Source organism: Dromiciops gliroides, chromosome 2 (assembly GCF_019393635.1).
Source record: "Dromiciops gliroides isolate mDroGli1 chromosome 2, mDroGli1.pri, whole genome shotgun sequence".
NCBI lineage: Eukaryota > Metazoa > Chordata > Mammalia > Microbiotheria > Microbiotheriidae > Dromiciops > Dromiciops gliroides.
Genome location: NC_057862.1, coordinates 386,648,482 through 386,672,829, shown reverse-complemented (window position 1 = coordinate 386,672,829; position 24,348 = coordinate 386,648,482). Strand labels below are relative to the sequence as shown.

General features: G+C 39.4%; 1 protein-coding gene across 1 annotated transcript in view; it reads right to left on the bottom strand.

Moving 5' to 3' along the window:
* AK8 (adenylate kinase 8) overlaps positions 1-24,348 on the bottom strand; it is a 170,865-nt gene that overhangs the window by 118,183 nt on the left and 28,334 nt on the right. Inside the window, exon 5 of the mRNA XM_043987061.1 lies at positions 17,980-18,048. Within this exon, the coding sequence (XP_043842996.1) occupies positions 17,980-18,048 (69 nt within the window). The remainder of the gene's footprint in view (positions 1-17,979; positions 18,049-24,348) is intronic.

The following is a 24,348-nucleotide window of genomic DNA, read 5'->3' as shown; positions in this document are numbered from 1 at the left end:
GGTTAAGAGGTTTACAGCAGTAAAGTACAGTACAATGCCCTTACTGTGTCAGATGACATAGTGAAAGGTAAGATTCAGATTAAAAAATTTTTTAGTTTTAAGAATTTTAATTGCTGTATAGTATTTATGGTACTGTAGATTTAATGTGTTATAAAAAAATGAATGTTGTCTGAAATCAATGTTTTCTTTAATTGAGATGGTAGCACAAAATGTCACAGAATTCTAGGGAATTGCTAGCAAAAAAAAATGCATGTTACCAGTTTTGTTTTGTTTATTGCATTTATTTTATGGATTATTTCATGGTTACTGTGTTAGGAAAATGGTAGATTATCAGAATTAATGTTTTGTTATATAGAATTGTATGCAGAAAATTGTACTTTCAGTAATTTCTAGTGAAAGATTACGGGTGTGGATAGTAGCAGGTACTTAACTCCCTATTTCCAATAGATTCAATGTATCAACATTCAAGTTTCTGACTTTCTAGCTATTTCCTAGCCATGAAAGTTGAGGGTTGATTTACATTCCTAAGGGATAGATCTAATCATCTCACCCCACTCCTCAAGAAGTTTCAGGGGCTCTCCATTGCCTTTAAGACAAAATACAAACCTGTATTTGGTAAAGTTCTTCACAATCTAGTTCCAACTTTTTTTACAATTAACTCCTCTATGCACACACTATCTTACCCCACCCTATATTCAAGGGTTGCATTTTATGTATAGTAGTGGGGAGGGGTGTTTGATCAAGGCATCCCTGATCAATTGATTTCTATTTTTTTTTTTTTTTACTATTTTTGGTGGTGGGGTGGGAGCAATGAGGGTTAAGTGACTTGCCCAGGGTCACACAGCTAGTAAGTATGAAGTGTCTGAGGGCGGATTTGAACTCAGGTCCTCCTGAATCCAGGGCTGGTTCTTTATCCACTGCGCCACCTAGCTGCCCATGCTCAATTGATTTCTACTCAGTCCAGTTAATTAAATTATAGCAATAAAGGGCAGGTAAGGTTAAATGCTAAGAAGGTGTTGTTGTTGGGTGTGTTTTTTTTAACCCCTATAGAAGGTGAAAAGAACTCTTTAATCAAGATGGAATTAGAATGCAGCTATCAATACATTAGCTCCTAAGAACCAGTGGACCAATAGTAAAGTACAACATAGTCTCTATAGAAGTGAGTCAAGACTGTAAGAGTCTGAGATGAGCAGGAGTCAATCTCTTACTCAGTAAAAGACACTGAAGTCAGTAGGGAGAACAGGCTGAGTGAGTCAAAAGAGATGGCTCCCACAACTGTCACCTCTAGCAGCAGAAAAGAGAACCAGTTATATAAAAAGAATCCAGTTCTTGATGAGGAGATTCGAGGTCAAAGAAAAAATACTAGACCCAACCAGAAAGAAATTGTTAAAGTACCAACTAACTATAGTCAGGATCATTATGTTGCATCTACTGTAAGGGAGAGAACACTTAGGAATACAATATTTCAAAAGTCAAAAGGTAAAGGTTTATAACCAAGAATAATGTATCCTGCAAAACTGAATATAATTCTACAGAGGTGAAAAATGACCATTAAAAGCAGGGGTCAAGCAAACTACTGCTAAAAGGTCAAATCTAGCCTGCCCCCTGTTTTAGTACCAACCGTGAGATAAGAATGACTTTTACATTGAGAAAGAATAACATTTTATTTTAAAATGTTCAAACCATTCTTAATTCTCCTGCCCCACGAGTGTAGATGGCTGGATTTGGCCAACAGCCTGTAGTTTGCCAATCACTGTTTAAAAGAATAGAGGAATTTTTAATTTTCCTGATGAAAAAACCAGAGCTGGGTAGAATCTTTGAAATACAAACACAAGAAACAAGAGAAACCTAAAAAGGTAAATATATTTGAGCAATTAGAAGGAGCTAAAAAGGTAATGAAGGATTTTCATTCAATTAAGTGGAAAAAGACAAGAATCCCTTCAAAATCCCATTTTCTTCAAGGGTCTTAGAGACTTTTAAGAAAAACAAACATGGGACCTGGGTAGACTGGTTTTTGTTTTTAGGGGTTTTGTTGTTGTTGTTGTTGTTTATAATTTTAAAACAGTCAGTAAAAGGAATGAGAAAAGGTATTCAGTGGAAATACAATGAGGTTACTCTTTCCTGAACCAAAGGAAGGTTAAACATGTACACGCATACATTCATGCATACACATACACATGCACATGTACACAAGAGTTTGGTATAGAAATATATTAAATTCAAAAGGAAAACATGCAGGGACATGGAGGAGAAGAGGAGAATTTAAGAGGGAAGATAGAATCTGAGACGGAACAGTTGCAAGCAAAACTAACTTGAGCGTAGATCATGAGGGGGAAAGCAAAAGGAGAGAAAAGTATAAGAACTAGTCATTGGAGCATAGGCTAGAAGAAATGAAAAGAGGCATAGGAATGGGAGGAAATTACTTCAATTATATATCATTAATGTTGATCATATTTCCTTAACTTTCACCACTTTCTTCTTTGTAAAGAGTGGGGTAAAGATCTAAGAGAGGAAAAATGTATAAAAGGATATGATATAGAGCTGAATATAAATGGGATAAATTCACCCACAAAACAGGATGATAGCAGAAAGGATTAGAAAGCAGAATCCAACAATACATTGTTTAAAAGAAATACAATTGAAACATAAATTTTTACACAAAAACTGAAGTGGAGTGAAATTTATTGTACTTTAGGTGAACTCAAAGAGTCAAGAGTGACAATCAAGATACCACACAAAGCAAAAGTAAAAATTAAGATGATAAGTTGTGAAACTACATTATGCTTAAAGGCACCACAGAAAATGAAATTATTCCAATACTTAGTATATATAATGTACCAAGTGGCATAGCATCTAGGTAAATACTTAAAGGAAAAGCTAATCATATTAACTAAGTAGCACAGTAGATAGAGTGCTGGGATCCCAGAGTCAGGAAGACTCATATTCATGAATTAAAATCTGGTCTCAGACACTTACTAGATATGTGACCCTGGGCAGGTCACTTAACCCTATATGTTTCAGTTTCCTCATCTATAAAATGAGCTGGAGAAGGAAATGGCAAACCACTGCAGTATCTTTGCTAAGAAAACCCCCAAATGTGGTCATAAAGAATTACATGTGGGGTGGGGCCAAGATGGCGGAGGAAAGACATTAAACCCACAGGGCTCCCAATACAATAACCCCCAAAATAGCAATAAAAGAACCCTTGGGGCAGAAAAACACACAAAAATATGGGCTGAGAGTTTTCTCCAGCTATAGATAGATTTCAGGGGGCCGTGCTGGGCCATGAATAAAGCCTAACTCTGCAACTGGGCCAACACACCAGACACCCACCAGAGGAATTTGCCCCAGTGCCTCTAAATCGGCTGCAGCACCAGCGTCTTCTGGAACCCAGCATGCAGTCGGACTGAAAGGCTTCGGGGGGGGGGGGGGGGAGTGCAGAGGTACCAGTGGACTGGGGGGAAGGATTCAACTGTCCCACCACAGCCAGGAACCAGGAAGAAATCCTGAGTGGCAGGAGACCCAGGTGGGGGAGGAGAGAAGTCTCATTGGAAGCTGAGAACCACACCACAGAAAGCTTTGCTGGTTGGTTGCTTAGTAAAGTAGGCCTGAGGTTATCTCCAGACCTGAGAACAGGCCAGGTGAGATTAAAGCCTGCCCCAACCTCAACCCAAAACACCTGGGACCCTCTGAAGCTGAGAACAGGAGTGAAGCTGAGAACAGGAGTGGAGCTGAGAAGCAGCCTCACCCCACCCCCACCCCCCAGTGGAGAGTTTAAAATTAAATAAAAGTGAGGCCAGGCAGCCTGAGAAGAAGCCCAACCATCCCCCAGGCCACACTATATCTTGAACAGTGTGTCCTGGAAGCAGCACCACACTTTAAGAAGGAGTTAAAAGCCAAGAAATAGTAAGCCAGAATGAGTAGGCAGAGAAAGCAGAAGACCATCAAAAACTTCTTTGGGGGTAAGATAGACCACAATACAACCTCAGAAGAAGAAGAAGATAATAACAAGGTCAAAGCTCCAACATCCAAAGCTTCCAAGAAAAATATGAACTGGTCTCAGGCCATGAAAGCTCTCAAAAGGGACTTTGAAGAGAAAGTAGGAAAAATAGAAAGAAGATGTAGAGAAAAGGAGGAAAGAATGGAAAGGGAAATGAGAGTGATACAGGAGAGTCATGAGAAAAAAGTCAACAGTTTGAAAAGCCAAATGGAAAAGGAGATTAAAAAACTGTCTGATGAAAATAACTGCCTAAGAATTAGGATTGAACAAATGGAAGCTAGTGACCTTTTGAGAAACCAAGACACAGTAAAGCAAATCCAATTGAATGAGAAAATAGAGGGCAATATGAAATATCTCCTTGGGAAAACAGCTGACCTAGAAAATAAATCTAGGAGAGATAATTTGAAAATCATTGGACTACCTGAAAACCATGACCAAAACAAAAACTTAGACACCATCCTCCAAGAGATTGTGAGGGAAAATTGCCCTGATATTCTAGAAGCAGAAGCTAAAATAGAAATTGAAAGAGTCTACCGATCACCTCCTGAAAGAGATCCCAAAAGGAAAACCTCCAGGAATATTATAACAAAATTCCAGAACTCCCAGGTCAAGGAGAAAATACTGCAAGCAGCTAGAAAAAAGGAATTCAAATACTGTGGAGCTCCAATAAGGATAAAGCAAGATCTAGCAGCTTCTACATTAAAGGACCGAAGGGCATGGAATATGATATTCCAGAGGGCAAAGGAACTGGGACTTCAGCCAAAAATCACAAATCCAGCAAAACTGAGTATAATTTTTCAGAGGCAAAAATGGGATTTCAATGAGAAAGAGGTCTTTCAAGCATTTGTGATGAAAAGACCTGAACTGAATAGAAAATTTGACTTTCAAATACAAGATCCTGGAGAAGCATAAAAAGGTAAACAGGAAAAAGACTTCATGAGGGATATTAAAAGATCAAACTGTTTATGTTCCTACATGGGAAGATAATACTTTGAAATCATAAGAACTATCTCAGTAAGAAATTCACAGAAGACAGGGCTGAACTGAATATGAAGGGATGATATCTGTAAAGCATTTATGTTTTGTTCTTTGTAGGGCAGACAGGGTGGGGTGTCTTATGTCTGGGGCTAGATTTGGGCTTGGGGCCTCCTGGGTCCAGGGCTGGTGCTTTGTCCACTGTACCACCTAGCTAATCCATGATGACATCATTAAAATAGGGTTGAGGTGTAGGAGGAATAAACTGGGGGAGGTAGAAGGGGAGAGATGGTCTGAGGAGAGGTAGTTCACATGAAGGAAACAAGAAAAAAGCTTATGGAGGAGAGTAGAAGAGGGGGAAGGAGTTGGGGAGTGAGTGAACCTTAATATCGTCAGAATTGGCTCAAAGAAGGACTAACATACATACTCAAGTAGGTATAGTAATATATTTTTGCCCTGGGGGCGGGAGGGAGAAAAGGAGGGAAGGAGAAGGGAAGGAGGAAAGGGCAGATTGGGGGAGAGAGCAGTAAAAAGCAAAACACTTTCAAGGAAGATGAAGATGAAGATGTCCTGCATTATTGCCCCAGTATGACATATTGAATTGCTTGATCTCATAGGGAGGGTTGAGGAGGGAGGAAGGAAGAAAAATTTGGAACACAGAATTAGCTCAGGGACCCTGATCTCATTGGAGTGGGCTCATGGAAGGAATAGCTTTCATACCCAATTGGGAGGAGCAATCTATTTAACCCTGCAGGAAAATAGGAGGGAAAGAGGATAAGGAAGGAAGGGTGAAAAAAGGGAGTGTAGAGCGAGGGAGAGAATAGTCAAAAGTAAAACACCTCTGAGGAGGAATAGGTAAAAAGAAGATAGAGTAAATGTCATGGGAAGGGAATGGGATAGAGGGAAATAGTTATGATGATTGATTATAATGGCAAAACGTATGGTACCTACTTTGCTGGGCTTTTATGAAGAAAATTCCCTGTCAAGCTTAAGGTACTATATAAAGGTTATGATGAACAGGATACTATCAGAAAAACCAGGAAAGACCTACATGCACTGAAGCAGAGTGAAATGTACTGTATACAAAATAACAGCAATAGTGGGGGATGATCTGCTGGGAAGCATGTGGTTATTTTCAGCAAGGCAATGATCCAATATTACCTGAAAGACTTATGAAGATTGCAGCCCATCTGCAGAGAAAGAACTGATAGTATATGAAAACACATTAAAATTTTTTTTTCATTTCCTCTTTGACAATTCCTTAATCTGAAGTTTGGGGTTTTTTTTACTGCTTTCTCTCACAACTAGCTAATATGGGAATTTTTCCATGACTACTCATGTATAACTTATTTTTTTAATTAATTATTTTTTTTTACATATAAGGTATTTTATTTTTTCCGTTACATGTAAAGATAGTTCTCAACTTTTGTTTATACAAGCTTTACAATTTCAGATTTTTCTCCCTCCCTCCCCTCCCTCCCCCCTCCCCTAGACAGCAGGTAATCTGATATAGGTTATATCTATATATCTATATATCATATCCATATACATATAGATAGATATATACACACATAATAACATTAATCCTATTTCTGCATTAATCCTGTTACAAGAGAAAAAATCAGAGCAGTGATGCAAAACCTCAAAATAGAAAGAAAAAAAAACCAACAGCACCCAAAACAAAAGAAATAGTATGGTTCAATCGGCATCTATACTCCACAGTTTTTTTTTTCCTTGGATTTGGAGATCCTCTTCTATCATGAGTTCCCTGGAACTCTTCTGTACCATTGCATTGGTGAGAAGAATATAGTCCATCACAGTAGGTCAACACTGAATGTTGATGATACTGTGTACAATGTTCTTCTGGTTCTGCTCATCTCACTCATCATCAGCTCAGGTAAGACCCTCCAGGTTTCTCTGAACTCCTCCTGCTCATCATTTCTTACAGCACAATAGTATTCCATTGTATTCATATACCACAACTTGTTCAGCCATTCCCCAATTGATGGGCACCCCCTCAACTTCCAATTCCTTGCTACCACGTAAAGAGCAGCTATAAATATTTTTGTACATGTGGGTCCCTTTCCCCCTTCCATGATTTCTTTGGGAAAAAGACCTAAAAGTGGAATTGCTGGGTCAAAGGGTAATGTATAACTTATTTTGAATTGCTTGAGTTCTTGTGGGTGGGAGGTGGGAATGGAGGGGGGAAGAGGAGTTGGAACACAAAGTTTTTAAAAAATGGATGTTAAAATTTTGTTTTTACATGTATTTTGGAAAATAAAATTCTATTTAAAAAAAAAAGAATTACATGTGAGTGAAAATGACTGAACAACAACAAGAAAATCAAATTACAGGAGGAAATAGTTGGAAAAACTATAATAGTTGGGGACTTAAATGTTCCCCTTCCATATCTATGCAATCTATCAAAAAGATAAACAGAAAAGAAGTTAAGGCCCTAAAGAGAATTTTAGAAAAGTTAGCTAGAATAAATCTCTGGTGATGATGAAATAAGAATCAAAAGGACTATGTAGGGGCAGCTAGGTGGTGCAGTGGATAGAGCACTGGCCCTGGATTCAGGAGGACCTGAGTTCAAATCCGACCTCAAAGACCCTTGACACTTACTAGCTGTGTGACCCTGGGCAAGTCACTTAACCCCAATTGCCTCACCAAAAAAAAAAAAAAGGAGTATATATATTTCTCCATTGTGCTGGGATCTTTACAAAAACTGAGTGTGTACTATGGCATAAAAACTTCATAAACAGGTGCAAAAAAATAGAAATATAGATCAGATTCTTCACTGAACCCAATGCGATAAATATTATAATCAATACAGGGCATTTGAAGAAAAGATTCAAAGAAACTGTGACTAAATAATTCCATCATAAAGAATATGAGGGTTGGGGCAGCTATGTGGTGCAGTGGATAAAGCACTGGCCTTGGATGCAGGAGGACCTGAGTTCAAATCCAGCATCAGACACTTGACACTTACTAGCTGTGTGACCCTGGGCAAGTCACTTAACTCTCATTGCCCCGCCAAAAAAAAAAAAAAAGAATATGCAGGTCAAAAAACAAATCATAGAAAAAATAGATTGTTTCATTTTAAAATGACAAGACAATATGCCAAAATTTTTGGTTTATAGCCAAATTAGTCAGTAGGATAAATTTTATATCTTTAAATACTTTCTTCAACAAAGGAGATAAGGAACACCACAATTAATTGAGTATGAAGTAGGAAAGCAACTGAAAAGTCCAACTAAACATCAAGATGGAAATTCTGAAAATAAAAAAAAGTTAAACAAACTGAAAACAAAAAAAAATGAATTGGTAAATAAAAGTAGGAATTTTCTTTAAAAATAAAAATAATAATATAGGAAATAGAGACAACCTAATAGCTAAATTAATTTTTAAAAAGAAGAAAACTAAGTTTTCAAAATCAAAAATGAAAAAGGGAATTTACAAGAAAATGAAATAAAGAAAATTATTAGTTTATCAAGATTGAATTGACATATAAGGGACCATATCCCATGGAGCATGAACTGAGATGTCATTTCTAGTTGATTTTAACTCTACAAATCACCCAAGAAAGAGGCTACTCTGTGCCTAAGGGAAAGATCTGAGCACCTTATGTAGGGATAAAAGGGATTTCCGACACCCAGGGACTGTGAGTTACCCTTGTACTATATGGGTTTTCTATGTATGTACTGATGGGAAAATGCATCACAGAATTCTGGGTAGGGAATGTTTTGTACCAACTATCCTTACTTACACTTTAGTATTTATTTCTTCCTAAAAGCTACTTACTGCTGGCTAACTAAAATCATTCTCAACTGATAGGCATGGCAGGAAGCACATCAGTAGGGAATTCTTTTAGCTATAACACTAGGAAAGTCACTCCCAACTACTTCACTAGAGCCCTAAGGGGACATAGCAGCCATGCCTTGAGGACTGGATTCATTAAGATGAGTAGGAGTTGGAATAGTTGCCTCAAAACATGCACTACTTAAATAATTGTAGAAATACTCATTATAATAAAAGTAATAATACTGCCTAAACTAATCTATAGATTCAATGCCATGCCAGTGAAATTATCACAGGATTTCTTTATAGAATTGGATAATATAATAACAAAATTCACCTGAAGGAACAAAAGGTCAAGAATCTCAAGAGAAATATATGTGTGTGCATGTGTGTATATATATGTTGTGAGCAAATAATTACTAATAATAGATTTCTTGGGGGGATTCAGAGATCAGTTTCAGTCCTTTCTACCCCACACTCCAGACAGTCCAGTTCTCCTTGACCTGGGAAACCCAAGGGAACAAAAGAAATGGAGACTGATTCTTTCTCGAGTTCAGTGAACTGATGGGATCAAATCACACCCAGATAATGGACTTGGCCTTAAGGAACTTGAGTGAGGGTCTTCTCCCTGATGTCATCTGTAGAGTGCATTTTAATGTAGACCAAACTCAAGTCATGTCTACCAATGGAATTAATTGAATGTCAACCAATTAGGGTTGATCAATGTATAATGACCTGTTTCTATCAAAAGAGGATAACAACTCTCTTGGAAAAGGCCACGTACTCTCTTGTAGGTCTTCTGAACTCTCCTTGAGACTGTTATAGGCCTGGAGTACCTCAGAAGTTTTCTGGAGTAAATCAAATAACCTTCTCCTTGAAACTAAACCAAAGGACAGACAGAGCTAAAGAGATAAGCAGCACTGGATCAGGACTGAGTTAGCTCCAGGACCACCACCCTTCATTCTAGTCTCCCCCACCCCTTGAGGAGAAAATCCTATCAGGTATAGCTGCTGCCAAAGTGGTGGGAGGGGACAGAACAACCATCCCTCACCAGACTGCTTCCAACCCACCACCCAATAATGGAACTTTCCATAGTCAGATGATCACCCCATCGGACCACCATCAGTTCTCTATAAAAGTATCTGCCTGTCTCCTACTCGAGGAGAAAGGTATCTCAGAGAACCACACCTCTGTGCCATACCTTCTCCCCATGAGAAGTCCAAGGACTTCTCTCTTGGTTTCCTTTCCCTAGTGCTTAAATAAAATATTATTTTATTCTAATTGGATTTGTGTGCAAGAGGGTGCAATTCTTTAAAGAGAAATTCCTAAGAACCCCTACTCCAAACCCTCATCAATTTCCCCATAACATCATCCATTTGTTTGTAAGTTCCTTGAGGGAAAGGATTGTCTTTTGCCTCTTTTTGTATCACTGTGGTTTTAACACAGTGTCTGGTACAAATCAGGCACTTAATAAATGTTAAATGATTTAATGAATTGATAGAAATGTATGAGAACAAGAGACATAACCAGTAGAATATGGCACCCTGAGTACATAGAGACAGATACCTCTGAGGGCTAGGGACTGAATGAGGCTGGAGTCATGAGTCTCACTTCTCACCAAGAAATTCATCCCCCCTTCCTCTTCTAGACTGAAAAGCTCTGTCCCTCCTCCCGCTAGTTCCTTCATACTATTTGACCTGTTATTGTTGTTCATCCTTTGTTTTTGTTCTTTTTTTTTTTTTTTTTTTTTTTTAGTGAGGCAATTGGGGTTAAGTGACTTGCCCAGGGTCACACAGCTAGTAAGTGTTAAGTGTCTGAGGCCGGATTTGAACCCAGGTACTCCTGACTCCAGGGCCGGTGCTCTATCCACATCCTTTGTTTTTGAAGAGAACCAATGACATCATGAGGGGGCTGACATCCTGTAGAATATAATCCCCCCTGAGGGCAAGGATAGCTAAATTTTTGTCTGTATCTCTAGTGATGTCAACAGTACCTGGTCCTGTTCCTTATTTGCAGAATTGAATAGAATTGATGTGCAAGATTGCACATAGTTGAGCTTCTTAAATTCAGTCTGCATATATATTGATGAATTCTAGCCCTGAATGAATCTAGTACATTTAGGCAAACGAAGTAAACACCACTAGATATTTGGCCTAATGGGACACATCGCTATTGCTGATGAAAAAATAAAAAGTAGCTCAGCTTTAAAGGGCACTGAGAGACATGAGGCAGACCCAGATAATTCAAGCATAGTGATTTGCAATGCAAAAGTCCAATTCTACTTGGAAAATTCAAAATAAATTATGGATTAAGGCATACAGCATTTTGTAAAGGAAACTGCAGACCATTTCCAGTCAATAAGACTTTCCTCCACCCTCTTTATTGCAAAGAAAATTGTTATTTCCATTCTTTGCAATGAAAAAGAAAGAACTCTTAAGAAGCAAAACCAAGATTGGTACATCATAATAAAAGAAGATCTAAGGTCTTTTGAGCAGAGTGGTCATTTTATAATATTTCTGGATGAAAAGGTAAGCCACTTTGGGGCGGCCAGAATTCACAGTGGGGAGTTTGGGTTAAAGGGAAAATTTAGCCTTTTCTGGTATTCTTTATTGCCTTGGCCTTTCTCTTGACAATTCTGTGACTTCTAAATTCCATCACTTCTTTTTTTTTTTTTTTAGTGAGGCAATTGGGGTTAAGTGACTTGCCCAGGGTCACACAGCTAGTAAGTGTTAAGTGTCTGAGGCCAGATTTGAACTCAGGTCCTCCTGAATCCAGGGCTGGTGCTCTATCCACTGCGCCATCTAGCTGCCCCGAATTCCATCACTTCTGACACAGAAGACCCAGTTACATGCCCTGAACTCTACTTCTCCTTATCTGTATAAATCTTGTCAAATCACTTAACTTTCCTAAGCCTGTTTCTTCATCTGTAAAGTGGGGATAATACTACTTGACTTCTCTACTTCATGGACCAGGTGAAGGTCACTGTGAGGATGACTCTGCGAGGATCACGGGATGAATCTCCTCTTTAGCTTCAGTATATGTCAAGTGACTCATCACAAGCTGTGGTCCCAATCGTCAGCCTTTTCAAAACCAAGTTTCTCCAAAAGAATGCTCACCTTCCCTCCTAGTATAAGCCCCAGTATTGAGCTATATTCCCTCAAGAAACACCTGCTATGAACCAGAAGAACATTGTACACAGTATCATCAACACTGAGTGTTGATCCACTGTGATGGACTATATTCTTCTCACCAATGCAATGGTACAGAAGAGTCCCAGGGAACTCATGACAGAAGAGGGTCTCCAAATCCAGGAAAAAAAAAAAAAAAGAACTGTGGAGTATAGATGCTGAATGAACTATACTATTTCTTTTGTTTTTGGTGCTGATGTTTTTCTATTTTGAGGTTTTTCATCATTGCTCTGATTTTTCTCTTATAACATGACTAATGCAGAAATATGTTTAATGTTATTTTATATATATATATGTATGTATATATGTATGTATATATGGATATATATACATATATATATATATATAAAACCTATATCAGATTACCTGCTGTCTAGGGGAGGGGGGAGGGAGGGAGAAAAATCTGAAATTGGAAAGCTTGTATAAAAAAAAGTTGAGAACTATCTTTACATGTAACGGGAAAAAAATAAAATACTTTATTAATTAAAAAAAAAAAAGAAAGAAACACCTGCTATAAGACTTCCCACGGCCTGTGGGCTATGCCCTGGGAATCAATCAACAAGCACTTATTAAGCACCTACTGTGCTTAACAAATCACTGTGACAAGTGCCTTGTAAGGGATATGAAGACAAACCGAAATAATATCTCCCTTCAAGGAATTTACATTCTATTAGGAGTAACAACATATACACATAATTATATACAAAATACATAAATCAGGAGTAGCAGAGGGAATTCAGGAAAGACTTCATGTAGGTGGCTCTGAAGGAATCTAGGGATTCTAAGAGGTACAGTTGAGGAGGAAGCACATTCTAGGCATGGGGGACAGCCTATGCAAAAGTGAGGAAATAGGAAATGGAATGTCATATGTAACAGCAAGAGCAATTTGGTTGGAACATGAGAGGGTATATAGGAAAATAATGGACAAGAAGCCTAGAAAGGTAGGCTAGATCAAGGTTAGGAAGGGTTTTAAAAGTCAAAGAGTAGGGGCAGCTAGGTGGTGCAGTGGATAGAGCACCGGCCCTGGAGTCAGGAGGACCTGAGCTCAAATCCAGACTCAGACACTTAACACTTACTAGCTGTGTGACCCTGGGCAAGTCACTTAACACCAATTGCCTCACCAAAAAAAATTTTTTTTTAAAAAAGCCAAAGAGTGGGGAAAAATGTTAAAGAGCAGAGTTTATAGTTGGTCCTAGAGACATTAGGAAGCCATTGGATTTATTAGTAATAGAATAGAGAAAGGGGAGACTTAAAGCTGGGTGATCGATTAGTGGAACATGAGAGTCTGTCTGGACTAGGGGAATGGCCACATGAGTGGGGAGGAGAGAAGAAAACAGATGCAAGAGATGTTAGGGGGTTAGAATCAATAAGACTTGGCAACAGACCAAACTTCGGGAAAGAAAAACTGGGAAGTTAAGGATTACTCCCAGGTTATGAGCCTGATGGAAGCATAGATGTTCTTGAGAGAAACATGGAAATTTGGAAGAGGAGTAGACTTGAGAGGAAGATAACATGTTATCTTTGGACATGCTGAATTTGAGATGAGATATCCAGTTTGAGATGTCCAATAGGCCCAGGTTAGCAAAGGGAGATAGATAATAGATATCCACTGACAATGAAGACTGAGTTAGGGTAGGAGTACTCCATTATTCAGGTAGATGCTCCAGAGAAGGTCACCCCCAGACCCATACCAGGGCACTTCAATGGGAACAGATACCAACTGTCAGCTTTGTTGCCTTTGTTGTTCTGGGTCACAGAAGCAAGGTGAACTAAGAAGGGGAGCATTGTACTCAGGGGTGGCATTCCAAAGTAGGGAGCCTGAGTAGGAAGTGGGAAGTATACTAAGATAAAATGAAGTTCAGATGCAAGCAGCAAGTTTGCCTCAGACCCCAGGAACAGAACAGAATCTCAGTTATAGCACCTAGCCCAGCCTACAGAGGAATAACCCAGGTGAAAGGGGAACCTGAAGTTCTGTCACTCTGAACCAGCAGAATTACCTAGCTACCTGATAGTGGCTGAGTACAGTAGCAGTCTACTATAGCACTAACTGAAATCCAGGTCAGATAATTACAAAGTTCAGACTAGGGGAGTAGCAATCAACTTTGCCCTGAATCTGACCATTCTAGGAGCACTGAAAGTTTGCAAGTCCCTAGGCTGTCCCTGAGATCCTGGAATAATACAATACTAAAGAACTCCAAGAAGTCAGCAAGGGCATCAGGTCAGACCTTCTCTCCAGAAATGTGTTATGGCCAAGTCCTAATGTCAAATCCAAAGTCAGGAAGTAGGCTGGAAGAATGGACAAAGGAAGGAAGGAAGGAAGGAAGGAAGGAAAAAAAAGAACCCTACCATAATGAGCTATTTTGCTGTCAAGGATGCTTAAGACATAAACTCAGAAGGTAGAGAATGACTCCAAAACATCTACAAGCTTAGAGGAAAATACAACTTGAACATAAACTCAACTAGAATTCCTTGAAAATATGAAGCAAGAGTTAAAAAAAAAAGAGTTAAAAACATTTTATAAATGAAATGAGAGTAATTAAGGGGGAAAATGGAAAAGAAATGAGAGATGTGGGAGAAAGAATTGGAAAGGGAATTTACATAAGATGTATAAAATCTCACCCAAGCAACAAACTCCCTAAAAATTAGGATGGATCAAATAGAAGCCAACGACATGATGAGACAACAAGAAATATTAAAACAAAATCAAAAGGCTAAAAAAAAAAAGAAGAAAATGAAAGGTATAGCAAAAACAAAACTGAATTTTAAAACAGATAAGAAAAAGTTTAAGAATCATTGGACTGTCTGAACTCCATGGCCAAAACAAAACAAAACAAAAAAACCTGAGATATTCCATTTCAAGGAGTCTTTTTTTGTTTTGTTTTGTTTTGTGGGTTTTTTGTTTGTTTGTTTTGTGGGGCAATGAAGATCAAGTGACTTGCCCAGGGTCACACAGCTAGAAAGTGTCAAGTGTCCAGATTTGAACTCAGGTCCTCCTGAATCCAGGCCAGGGCTTTACCTACTGTGCCACCTAGCTGCCCCTTCAAGAAGTCTTCAAAGAAAACTGCCCAGAATTCTGAGGGCAAAGTGGAACTAGAAAGAATCCACTGGTCACCTCCTAGAAGAAACCCTGAAGTGAATACTCCTAGAAACCTCATAGCTAGGTCAAAGGAAAAAAAAATGCTTCAAAGTAGCCAGAAAGAATTCTGGTACTGAGAACCATAGTCAGGATCATACATGATTTGGTAGCCATTACTATAAAGAAGTGGAAAAGCTGAAAGGTGATATTGCAACAGGCAAAAAATTTGGAGCTACAGCCAAGAATAACTTACCCAGGGGCAGCTAGGTGGCACAGTAGATAAAGCACCAGCCCTAGAGTCAGGAGGACCTGAGTTCAAATCCAAACTCAGACACTCGACACTTACTAGCTGTGTGACCCTGGGCAAGTCACTTAACCCTCATTGCCCCACAAAAAACAACAACAACAACAACAAAACAAAAACCAAAAATAAACAAAAAAGAATAACTTATCGAACAAAACAAAAAAAGTATAATGCTACAGAGGGGAAAATGGATTTTTAATGAAACAAAGCACTTCCAAACATGTCTGATGAAAAGACTGGAGCTGTTTTTTTGAAAATCTAACATTCAAACACAGGAGTTAAGAGAAACATAAAATGATAAACATGAACAAACTGATAATTAACTAAGTAAGAATAAATTACTTATATTCTAATATAAGGAGTTGATACATATGTTCCCTATGAGCCCTATCATCATCAGGGTTCATAGAGGAAGTCTAGACAAGGCCTAAAAATGGCCTTGATAAACTTAAGAGAAGAATGGAATGAGAGGGAAAGAGAAATACCCGAGGGGGGGGGCGGAGGGAAAGGAAAGAGAAGATTATCTCTCACAATAAGGGTGCACAAGTAGAAATCTATTCTAAGAAGGAAGATGGAGCTAGGGAGAGTCCCTGACTTGAGCCTCACTCTTATCTGAACTGGTTGAGGGAAGAATATAGTACACTATATTACACATACACACACACACACACACACACACACACACACACACACACACACACACGCACGCACATGCACACAGACACCCACACACAGAGAGTTGTATAGAAATACATTTCATCCAACAAAGAAATAGAAGGGAAAGAAGAGAAGAGGAGAATAGGGATTAGATGGGGTGTAGAGTAAGGGAGGGATTAGTCCTAAGCAAAACAAACTCTAAGGATGTATAAAAATATTTATATGAATATTTATTTTATATTTTATATTTATATTAATATTGGGGTAGCAAAGAATGGGAATCTGAGAAAGTGTTTATAAACTGGGTAATGTGTAAACAAGTTATGGTATATAAATGTTATGGAATACTATTGTGTTGTAAGAAATAACAAAGATTCAGAGAAACCTGGGAAGACTTGTATGATCTGAGAACCAAGAGAACAATTTATATAATCACAGCAACATGATAAAGGAAAACAAATTTGAAAGAATTAAGAACTCTATCAATATAATGACTAATCATAACTGCTGAAGACTAATAATGAAACACACTACCCACCTCCTAATGGAGAAGTAAAGAATTTAGAGTACAGAGGGAGATTTAAAAAAAAAAATTGGACATGACCAATGTGGAAATTTGCTTTGATTGACTATCCATGTTTATAACAGTTTGTTTTTCTTTATGTTTCACATGGTGGGGAGGGCTGAGGTGGTGTGGGAAGGTTAAAAGGCAGATGTTTATTGATTTAAAAAAATGTACATGTACATATACACATACATATATATACATATATATATATATATTTTTTTAATAGAAGGTGAATGACAGACACTTGGAATGGAAGAAGCCAGTCAATGTGAGGGTGCCATAGACTCAGTACTGCATGTAGAGATCAACCCATTTTCCCCCTGGAATAAGTTTAGAGCTATAGGGAGGTATTTTGGACAATAACTAGTAATCTCCTGCCTGCTTGATACTTTGATCTTCCAAGATCATCAACCCAAATTCCACATTGTGGTTTCTGTCTCATAAGCACATATATATGAGACCAAGTTTCTTACAGAACAAATGAAATAATGCATCTGAGAGAAGTGGTCACATAGTAGATGTTTTATTATGTGCTATTTATTTCTTCTATTGTTCCTATGCCAAGAGCATACAGATGAACACATTCTGTCTCTTTCTATGGAAAGAAATTCCATTACATGGAGATCAAGTGACTACGGCACAGAGAAATACAGTACATTCAGGATAGAGGTGGGGGCTCCAGGAGGGTGGGGACTTGGGAGTTGATTCACAGTGCCTAGAACATCATAGAAACTTATTAAGTGGTTGTAGATTGATTGCCACATTGGCATGGTTACCCAGTCTGCCCTTGGTCTAGCACTTCCATTCATATAACCAAGGGAATCCTGCCATTCCCAGAACCTCAGGCTTCTCGTTAAATAGGATCAAGTCACTTGTTAGCTATGATGCCTTGTGGTGAATTCTATACAGTTTATCTGAATTACAGGCATCTGAGTACTGTTCAGTTTTTGTACCTTATGGTGAGGGGAAAAGGGAAATAAGATTAGATGACCCAGGGTACAAGTCACTACCATAATGTAAAACGTCCAGTCATTTCTAAAGTCACGTAGATCTCCCTAAAGAAAAAGAAAAGAAAAATGCCAAAACTAACTTCTCTTTTCCTCCTCATCAAAGGTGAAATGCACATTCAACCATTTGATATGGTTTGTGTTTATCTGATTTGGCCATCATCTTTCTGGGCCTGCCACTGGCCATCAGCATAGTCTTTTCCTTGTTCTGCCTTTGATCATCTCTACCCTAGAAGATTAACATATCCACATACTCAACCTTCTCTTTATCCTGCTTATGATACCCCATACTCTCTATGAAAAAGGCCATCAGATCCAAAGCCCCCTGACTCCTTCCTCTATTCCCATCAGGTGAAATAATGATGCTCCCAGATTATCCTGATGTTCTCTACGGAATGATTCTTACCTTTGAGATGCACTCATCTTTTTCCATACGTTCTTCGAGCAATTTCATCAGTAGTGAATCAGGAATTGACTAAAGAAAGCACAAATGTACAAAAATTAAAAAGAAGAAGGATTGAAGGTAACAAGGAATTTTAATAGGCAAGAATACTGTTAAAGTTAAAGTAATATGCTTGTCAAATTACAATTGCCCAAATCCCACATCAGTACGAGATAATTCAGACAGTTTTAGGAGTGACAAACTCAGGTAATAAAAAGGTGGGTGGGGACTAGAAACACTTTTCCCCTGACTCTCCCTCGTTCTAAATTCTCTCTCTCCCCTGAAACTGATCGATATCCCTAAAGTATGCTGGTTTCCAGATTATGAATTACATAGTGCATCAAACTGCAAAAAAAGCATGTGAAAACACTTGCAAATTATCAAGTGGGGCAGCTAGGTGGCGCAGTGGATAGAGCACCAGCGCTGGAGTCAGGAGGACCTGAGTTCAAATCCGGCCTCAGACACTTAACACTTACTAGCTGTGTGACCCTGGGCAAGTCACTTAACCCTAATTGCCTCACCAAAAAAAAAAAAAGGAGAAGAAAGAAAATTATCAAGTACCACATATATGGCATAACCATTGTTAGGATCATCAGTTATGGGATGGAAATATCTCGGTAAATTAGTCCAGTTCTGGTCCATCCACATGATGTTGCGACCAGAGACACCAGCTTAGTTCAACATCCATTTATATTCTGAAGACACTGAGAAGACTGAGTCAGTTTCTTAGACTCTTCATTCCTCACCCAATAAATAAGTCATTCTTGGAAATGTCACTCTTGCCATGCTCTAGGATGAATGGTGTTGGGGCTCAGGGAGAAAAAACAGATTTCAATGAAGTTTCTAGTATCTATTTTACTACATTTCCCAGGAAATCTAGAGTCCTAGGAGTTTTTCAGACTAGTGATATACAATTTCCCTCAAAAATTGCACTAAATTGGTGAAAAAGAATCCCTGTAGTGCCTACACCTTTGCTCAGTCCCATGGTTGAGTTAAGGCCAGTCCTGATCTAAGGGAAGTGGGAAGCCCTCTATGGGGCTTTCTAGAACTGTGTGTAATTCCCTTCCTTGGACACTTATAACACCCTAACGATATGTAAATTCCGTGGGAAGTAAGAAATGTACTTTGGAGCAGAATGCTTTGTTTCTAATCTTGCATAGCCTTTTCTTAATCTCCTGTTGCTCATTTGGAATGTGCTTTATTCATGTATTTATCAAAGTCTGCCCAAGCTAAAGATCTCTCAGCTTTTCATCAGTGTACATATTTATTTATTTGCGTGGCAATGGGGGTTAAGTGACTTTCCCAGGGTCACACAGCTAGCAAGTGTCAAGTGTCTGAGGCCAGATTTGAACTCAGGTCCTCCTGAATCCAAGGCCCGTGCTTTATCCACTGCACCACCTAGCTGCCCCCAGACATATTTATTAAAATCTACATTTATGCTTGGCTCACTTGAGAAGAGGGAACTACAGTTAGACTGGGGGCAGTCCCTTTTAAACACTGGAGAAGATTTAGATACACAATGAAAATGAGGGATCTGTAAGACAATTCCAAAGGACTCATGATGGAAAAATCCAGAAAAAAGAACGGTGGAATCTGAATGCAGATTGAACCATACTATTTCTACTTTTTTTTTTCTTTTTCAAGGTTTTTTCCTTTTGATCTGATTCTTTTTTCACAACATGACTAATGGAGAAATAAGTTTAATGTGATCATACATATATAACCTATATCAGATTTCTTTCTGTCTTGGGGAGAGAGGAGGGAAGAGGAAGGAGAACAATTTGGAACTCAAAATCTTTTAAAAACAAATGTTATGGGGCAGCTAGGTGGCACAGTGGATAGAGCACCAGCCCTGGAGTCAGGAGGACCTGAATTCAAATCCTGCCTCAGACATTTAACACTTACTAGCTGTGTGACCCTGGGCAAGTCACTTAACCCCAATTGCCTCACCAAAAAAAAAAAAATGTTGCAAAGTACCTTTACATGTAACTGGAAAAAAAATACTATTAAGATTGGGGGAGGGGCAGCTAGATGGTGCAGTGGTAAAGCACCGGCCCTGGAGTCAGGAGGACCTGAGTTCAAATCCTGCTTCAGACACTTAACACTTACTAGCTGCGTGACCCTGGGCAAGTCACTTAACCCCAATTGTCTCACTAAAAAAGAAAAAATTATTGGGGGGAAAAAAAGAAAAAGGAAAAAAGATGAGGTCTCTGCTCTTAACTATCACAATGCCCCAAACAGGACAACTGAGCACCCACACTACAGACACTGCCAGAAACTTGTGTATAGTTAGCAGAGTGTATATTCTGGAAGGAACCTCAAGAGGACTCAGAGAAATTAAGTCCTGAGGATCTAGAGAATGTGGATCTTCAAGAAGCTGAGACACGGGGGAGATGATTAAAGAGGAAGTGAGATGTATGCATAGTCCATAGTTTGGATGGATGGAACAAAATGTATGTATGGACAAAAGATATAAAATTTCCAGGAATTTTGAAATGAGAGAAACAAAATAAATTATTTTTTAAAAGGAAACTGAAATGTATATACTTTGTTCATTTAGGAACATAAAGATATGTTGAGAATAACTTACTTTACTTATAAAAAATTTTATTTCATTTAGAAATGAAAGGTTTGGGTAGGGTATTGGGAAGATTTTTTTTTTTCATTTTTTTATGATTTTGAATGGCAGACTCTTCCCCGGCACACCTCAAATGTGGTATTTTCCTCCTGTTTTTTTTTTTTCTAAATCTCTTTTTCTCCCAGCCTTTACATCTCTAATCTAGTTTAGAATATGGAGGAAGAGAGAATAATTAGGTGAGTGATGGTGAGGGTGGGGTGAAGTAGAGGGAAAAGGAAATTTTCTGAAAACCTATAACTCCTCACAGAGGAACTTTATTTAGGGTTTGGAAGTAGCTAGCTGCTCAAAGCTCAGCTCACCACCAGAGCCAGGTGGGACCTAGGAAACGAAGCCCAGTGCCCTTTTTAGCAGCTTTTTGTCTAAGGTACTTTGTGGGGGAGGGGAAAGAGGCAAGGGGAGGGCATCCAGAAGCCCCTCTTTTGATCCGTCATGTTTCTACCCCTTGTTCCTCAAGTCTTCCCCTCTCAAGTAGCCAAGTCCAGGAGGTGTCCAGCTCAGAGACTAAGGAATGGAAAGAAAGAAAATGAAAAATGGTTTCGAAAAAGTAAACGTGCCAAGGGCACAAACTCCCAGAGGCAAAGCTGGCTTTCTGCTCCGACTTGATTTTTTCCAACTCTCTCTTCAGTCCCCTGACAACAGCCACTCGGAGGGGGCATTTGAGAGGTAAAAGTGGGGGTGCGGGAGGGGACTGGAGTAAGTCAAAGAAACCTGCGGTTTGAAAGACGACAGGTCCTACAGTGTGGTACGTCAAAGCCTCCCGCAGCCTTGCGCTGCTGGAGTATGAGGCTATGGCTTTGAGTCTGTCACCTTCCAAAGGTGCGTCATGCTGCTCCCTGAAACTGCTAGTGTCTTGCTTAGCTCTTTGATGTGTCATGTCAACAGGGGCTAGCAGTTTCCAGGGGGTCCACTCCTCTAAATCCTGCCAAACAAGCTGAACAGAAATTCAACTAAGTCCTTTCAGAGTTGGTGATAAGATCCTGCCCCACCAGCCCTGAAGGGAGTAAAGGGGCACCTGGTGGCAGAAGGCCCCAGTCGAGCCAGTTAACTGCTGTCCCCCAAGCACCTTGGCTCAGTGATGTTTCCTGCTGCTCAGGATGCTCTGACTACTGCCAGCCTGCAAACCCACTTGTCTGTCTGTTTTTTCTCACAGAAAACAGCAATGCACTGAGACCATTTCATCCCTTTTAAAGAGCAAATCTGTTGGATTTCTCTAAATTTGAAAATCTCTCACTTCTTGTTCCAGGTCTCCAAATGTTGGAAACATCAATGTCCTGGTGGGATCATGCTTCTTAATCACTGAAATCACTGTTAACTCATTCTTCCCCCTTTTACTGTGATGAAAAAGCACCATTAGAGGTGATAAATCTGTGAGCTCCTGGAAGAGAGGGACTGACTGTCTTTAGCCTCCTTTTGTATCCTCAGCACTTAGCACACTGCCTGGCACATTGTTGTTGTTCAGTCGTGCCCAACTGTGGATCATATCATGCCAACATTGCCCATGGGGTTTTCCTGGCAAAGATACTAGAGTGGTTTGCCATTTCCTTCTCATCTTACAGATGAGGAAACTGAGGCAAAAAGGCTTACATGACTTGCCCAAGGTCACACAACTAGTAAGTGTCTGAGGCTGGATTTGAACTCAGGTCTTTCTGACTCTAGGCCCAGGGCTCCATCCATTGCTGCCTCACCTGGCATATAGCAGGTGCTTTAGAAATGTTTATCAAGTGATTACTATGGTACCTTTGATCTGCAATTACAAACTTCTTAAAACTTAAGTTTCTTTCTCTTTTCTTCTCTTTTTTAAAAAAATAAATAAAGGGGAAGGATTTGGGTGAGTTAGGCAGAGCTGCCTCCAGGCCGCTCCCTTCATGCTATTCTCCTGGAATGAATTCCCCCATGCCTTCTGCCTATCTGAATCCTCCCCATCCTTCAAGAGTGAGCTTATCATAAGATTTAAAGCCGAAAGGTACCTTAGAGATCATCTAATCTAACCCCTTCATTTGACAGACAAGAAAGCTGATATTCAGCTCAAGTCATTCATTCAGTAAATATTTATTGAGATCCTCCTATGTGCAAGGCCCTATGTTAGGAGCTATGGGGAATACAAAGAAGTCAAAGATGCTCTTCATTCACTATCATTAAGGAGTTGAAATATAATACAAGAACTACAGGACCCAACTCTTTCTCAGAGTGTTCCTGGTCCTCTGAACCACTACCCCCCATAGAATCTGTAATACAACATTTGGGACTTACTGTGTACTTTCTTGTATTGTATTCAATTCCGTTTTTTCAACTATATATGAAATGCCTACTATGTGCAAAAGACTATGTTAGGCACCAGTATTGTAAAGACAAAAACTACTGAGTCTCTGACTTCAACGAGCACATTCTACTATATGCATTTAGGGAAGCAAGATACATACATATATGGTAGAATATCAGTTCCTCCAGGGGAAAAACCACTTCTGGGCTCCTTTCTTTTCTTTTTCTTTCTTTTTTTTTTTTTTGTGGGGCAATGAGGGTTAAGTGACTTGCCCAGAGTCATACAGCTAGTAAGTGTCAAGTGTCTGAGACTGGATTTGAACTCAGGTCCTCCTGAATCCAGGGCCAGTGCTCTATCCACTGCACCACCTAGCCGCCCCTCTGCCCAGTCTTTACAGGTCATCCTCTGTGAAGGAAGATGGACATAGAATGGTAAAGCAGAAAAGGGATACCTGCCTAGCCATCCAATCCCCAAGGATCAAGCAATAAGGTGACAGATGCAACAGCCAAGTCACCCTTCCCTCCTCAGAGTCACCTCTCCCATGCATAACCCAAGTCTTCTTTTCTCTAGGCTAAATCCTCTTGGCTCCTTCCAACATCTTCATATGGCATACTTTCAAGCCCTCTCACCTTTCTGGTTGCCCCTCAAGCTGCTGATTTTTTCCCTAAAATATAGCACCCAGAATTGAACACAATGCAGTTCAGATGTGATCCGACTAAGACAAAGGAGAGCAAGACCATCACTCCCTCATAGATCTCTATTAATATAGCCTAAGATTGGGTTAGTTTCTGGCTGCCATAAGAAACGACTCACATTGAGTTTGCAGTAAATTAGAGCCATTAGGGTCTTTTTCATATGAACTATTATCTAGGTGTGACTCCCCTTTATAAAGTTTCTGCCTTTTTCTTTTTTCTAAATCTCTTTTTCTCCCAGCCTTTACATCTCTAATCTGGTTTAGAATATGGAGGAAGAGAGAATAATTAGGTGAGTGATGGTGAGGGTGGGGTGAAGTAGAGGGAAAAGGAAATTTTCTGAAAACCTATAACTCCTCACAGAGGAACTTTATTTAGGGTTTGGAAGTAGCTAGTTGCTCAAAGCTCAGCTCACCACCAGAGCCAGGTGGGACCTAGGAAACGAAGCGCAGTGCCCTTTTTAGCAGCTTTTTGTCTAAGGTACTTTGTGGGGGAGGTCACGTAAGCCTTTTTGCCTCAGTTTCCTCATCTGTAAAATGAGAAGGAAATGGCAAACCACTCCAGTATCTTTGCCAGGAAAACCCCATGGGCAATGTTGGCATGATGTGATCCACAGTTGGATCATGATCATGTATATGCTCTCATATTCATAGTCATGTAAAATGTGAATCTCGGGCAGCTAGGTGGCGCAGTGGATAGAGCACCGGCCCTGGAGTCAGGAGTATCTGAGTTCAAATCCGGCC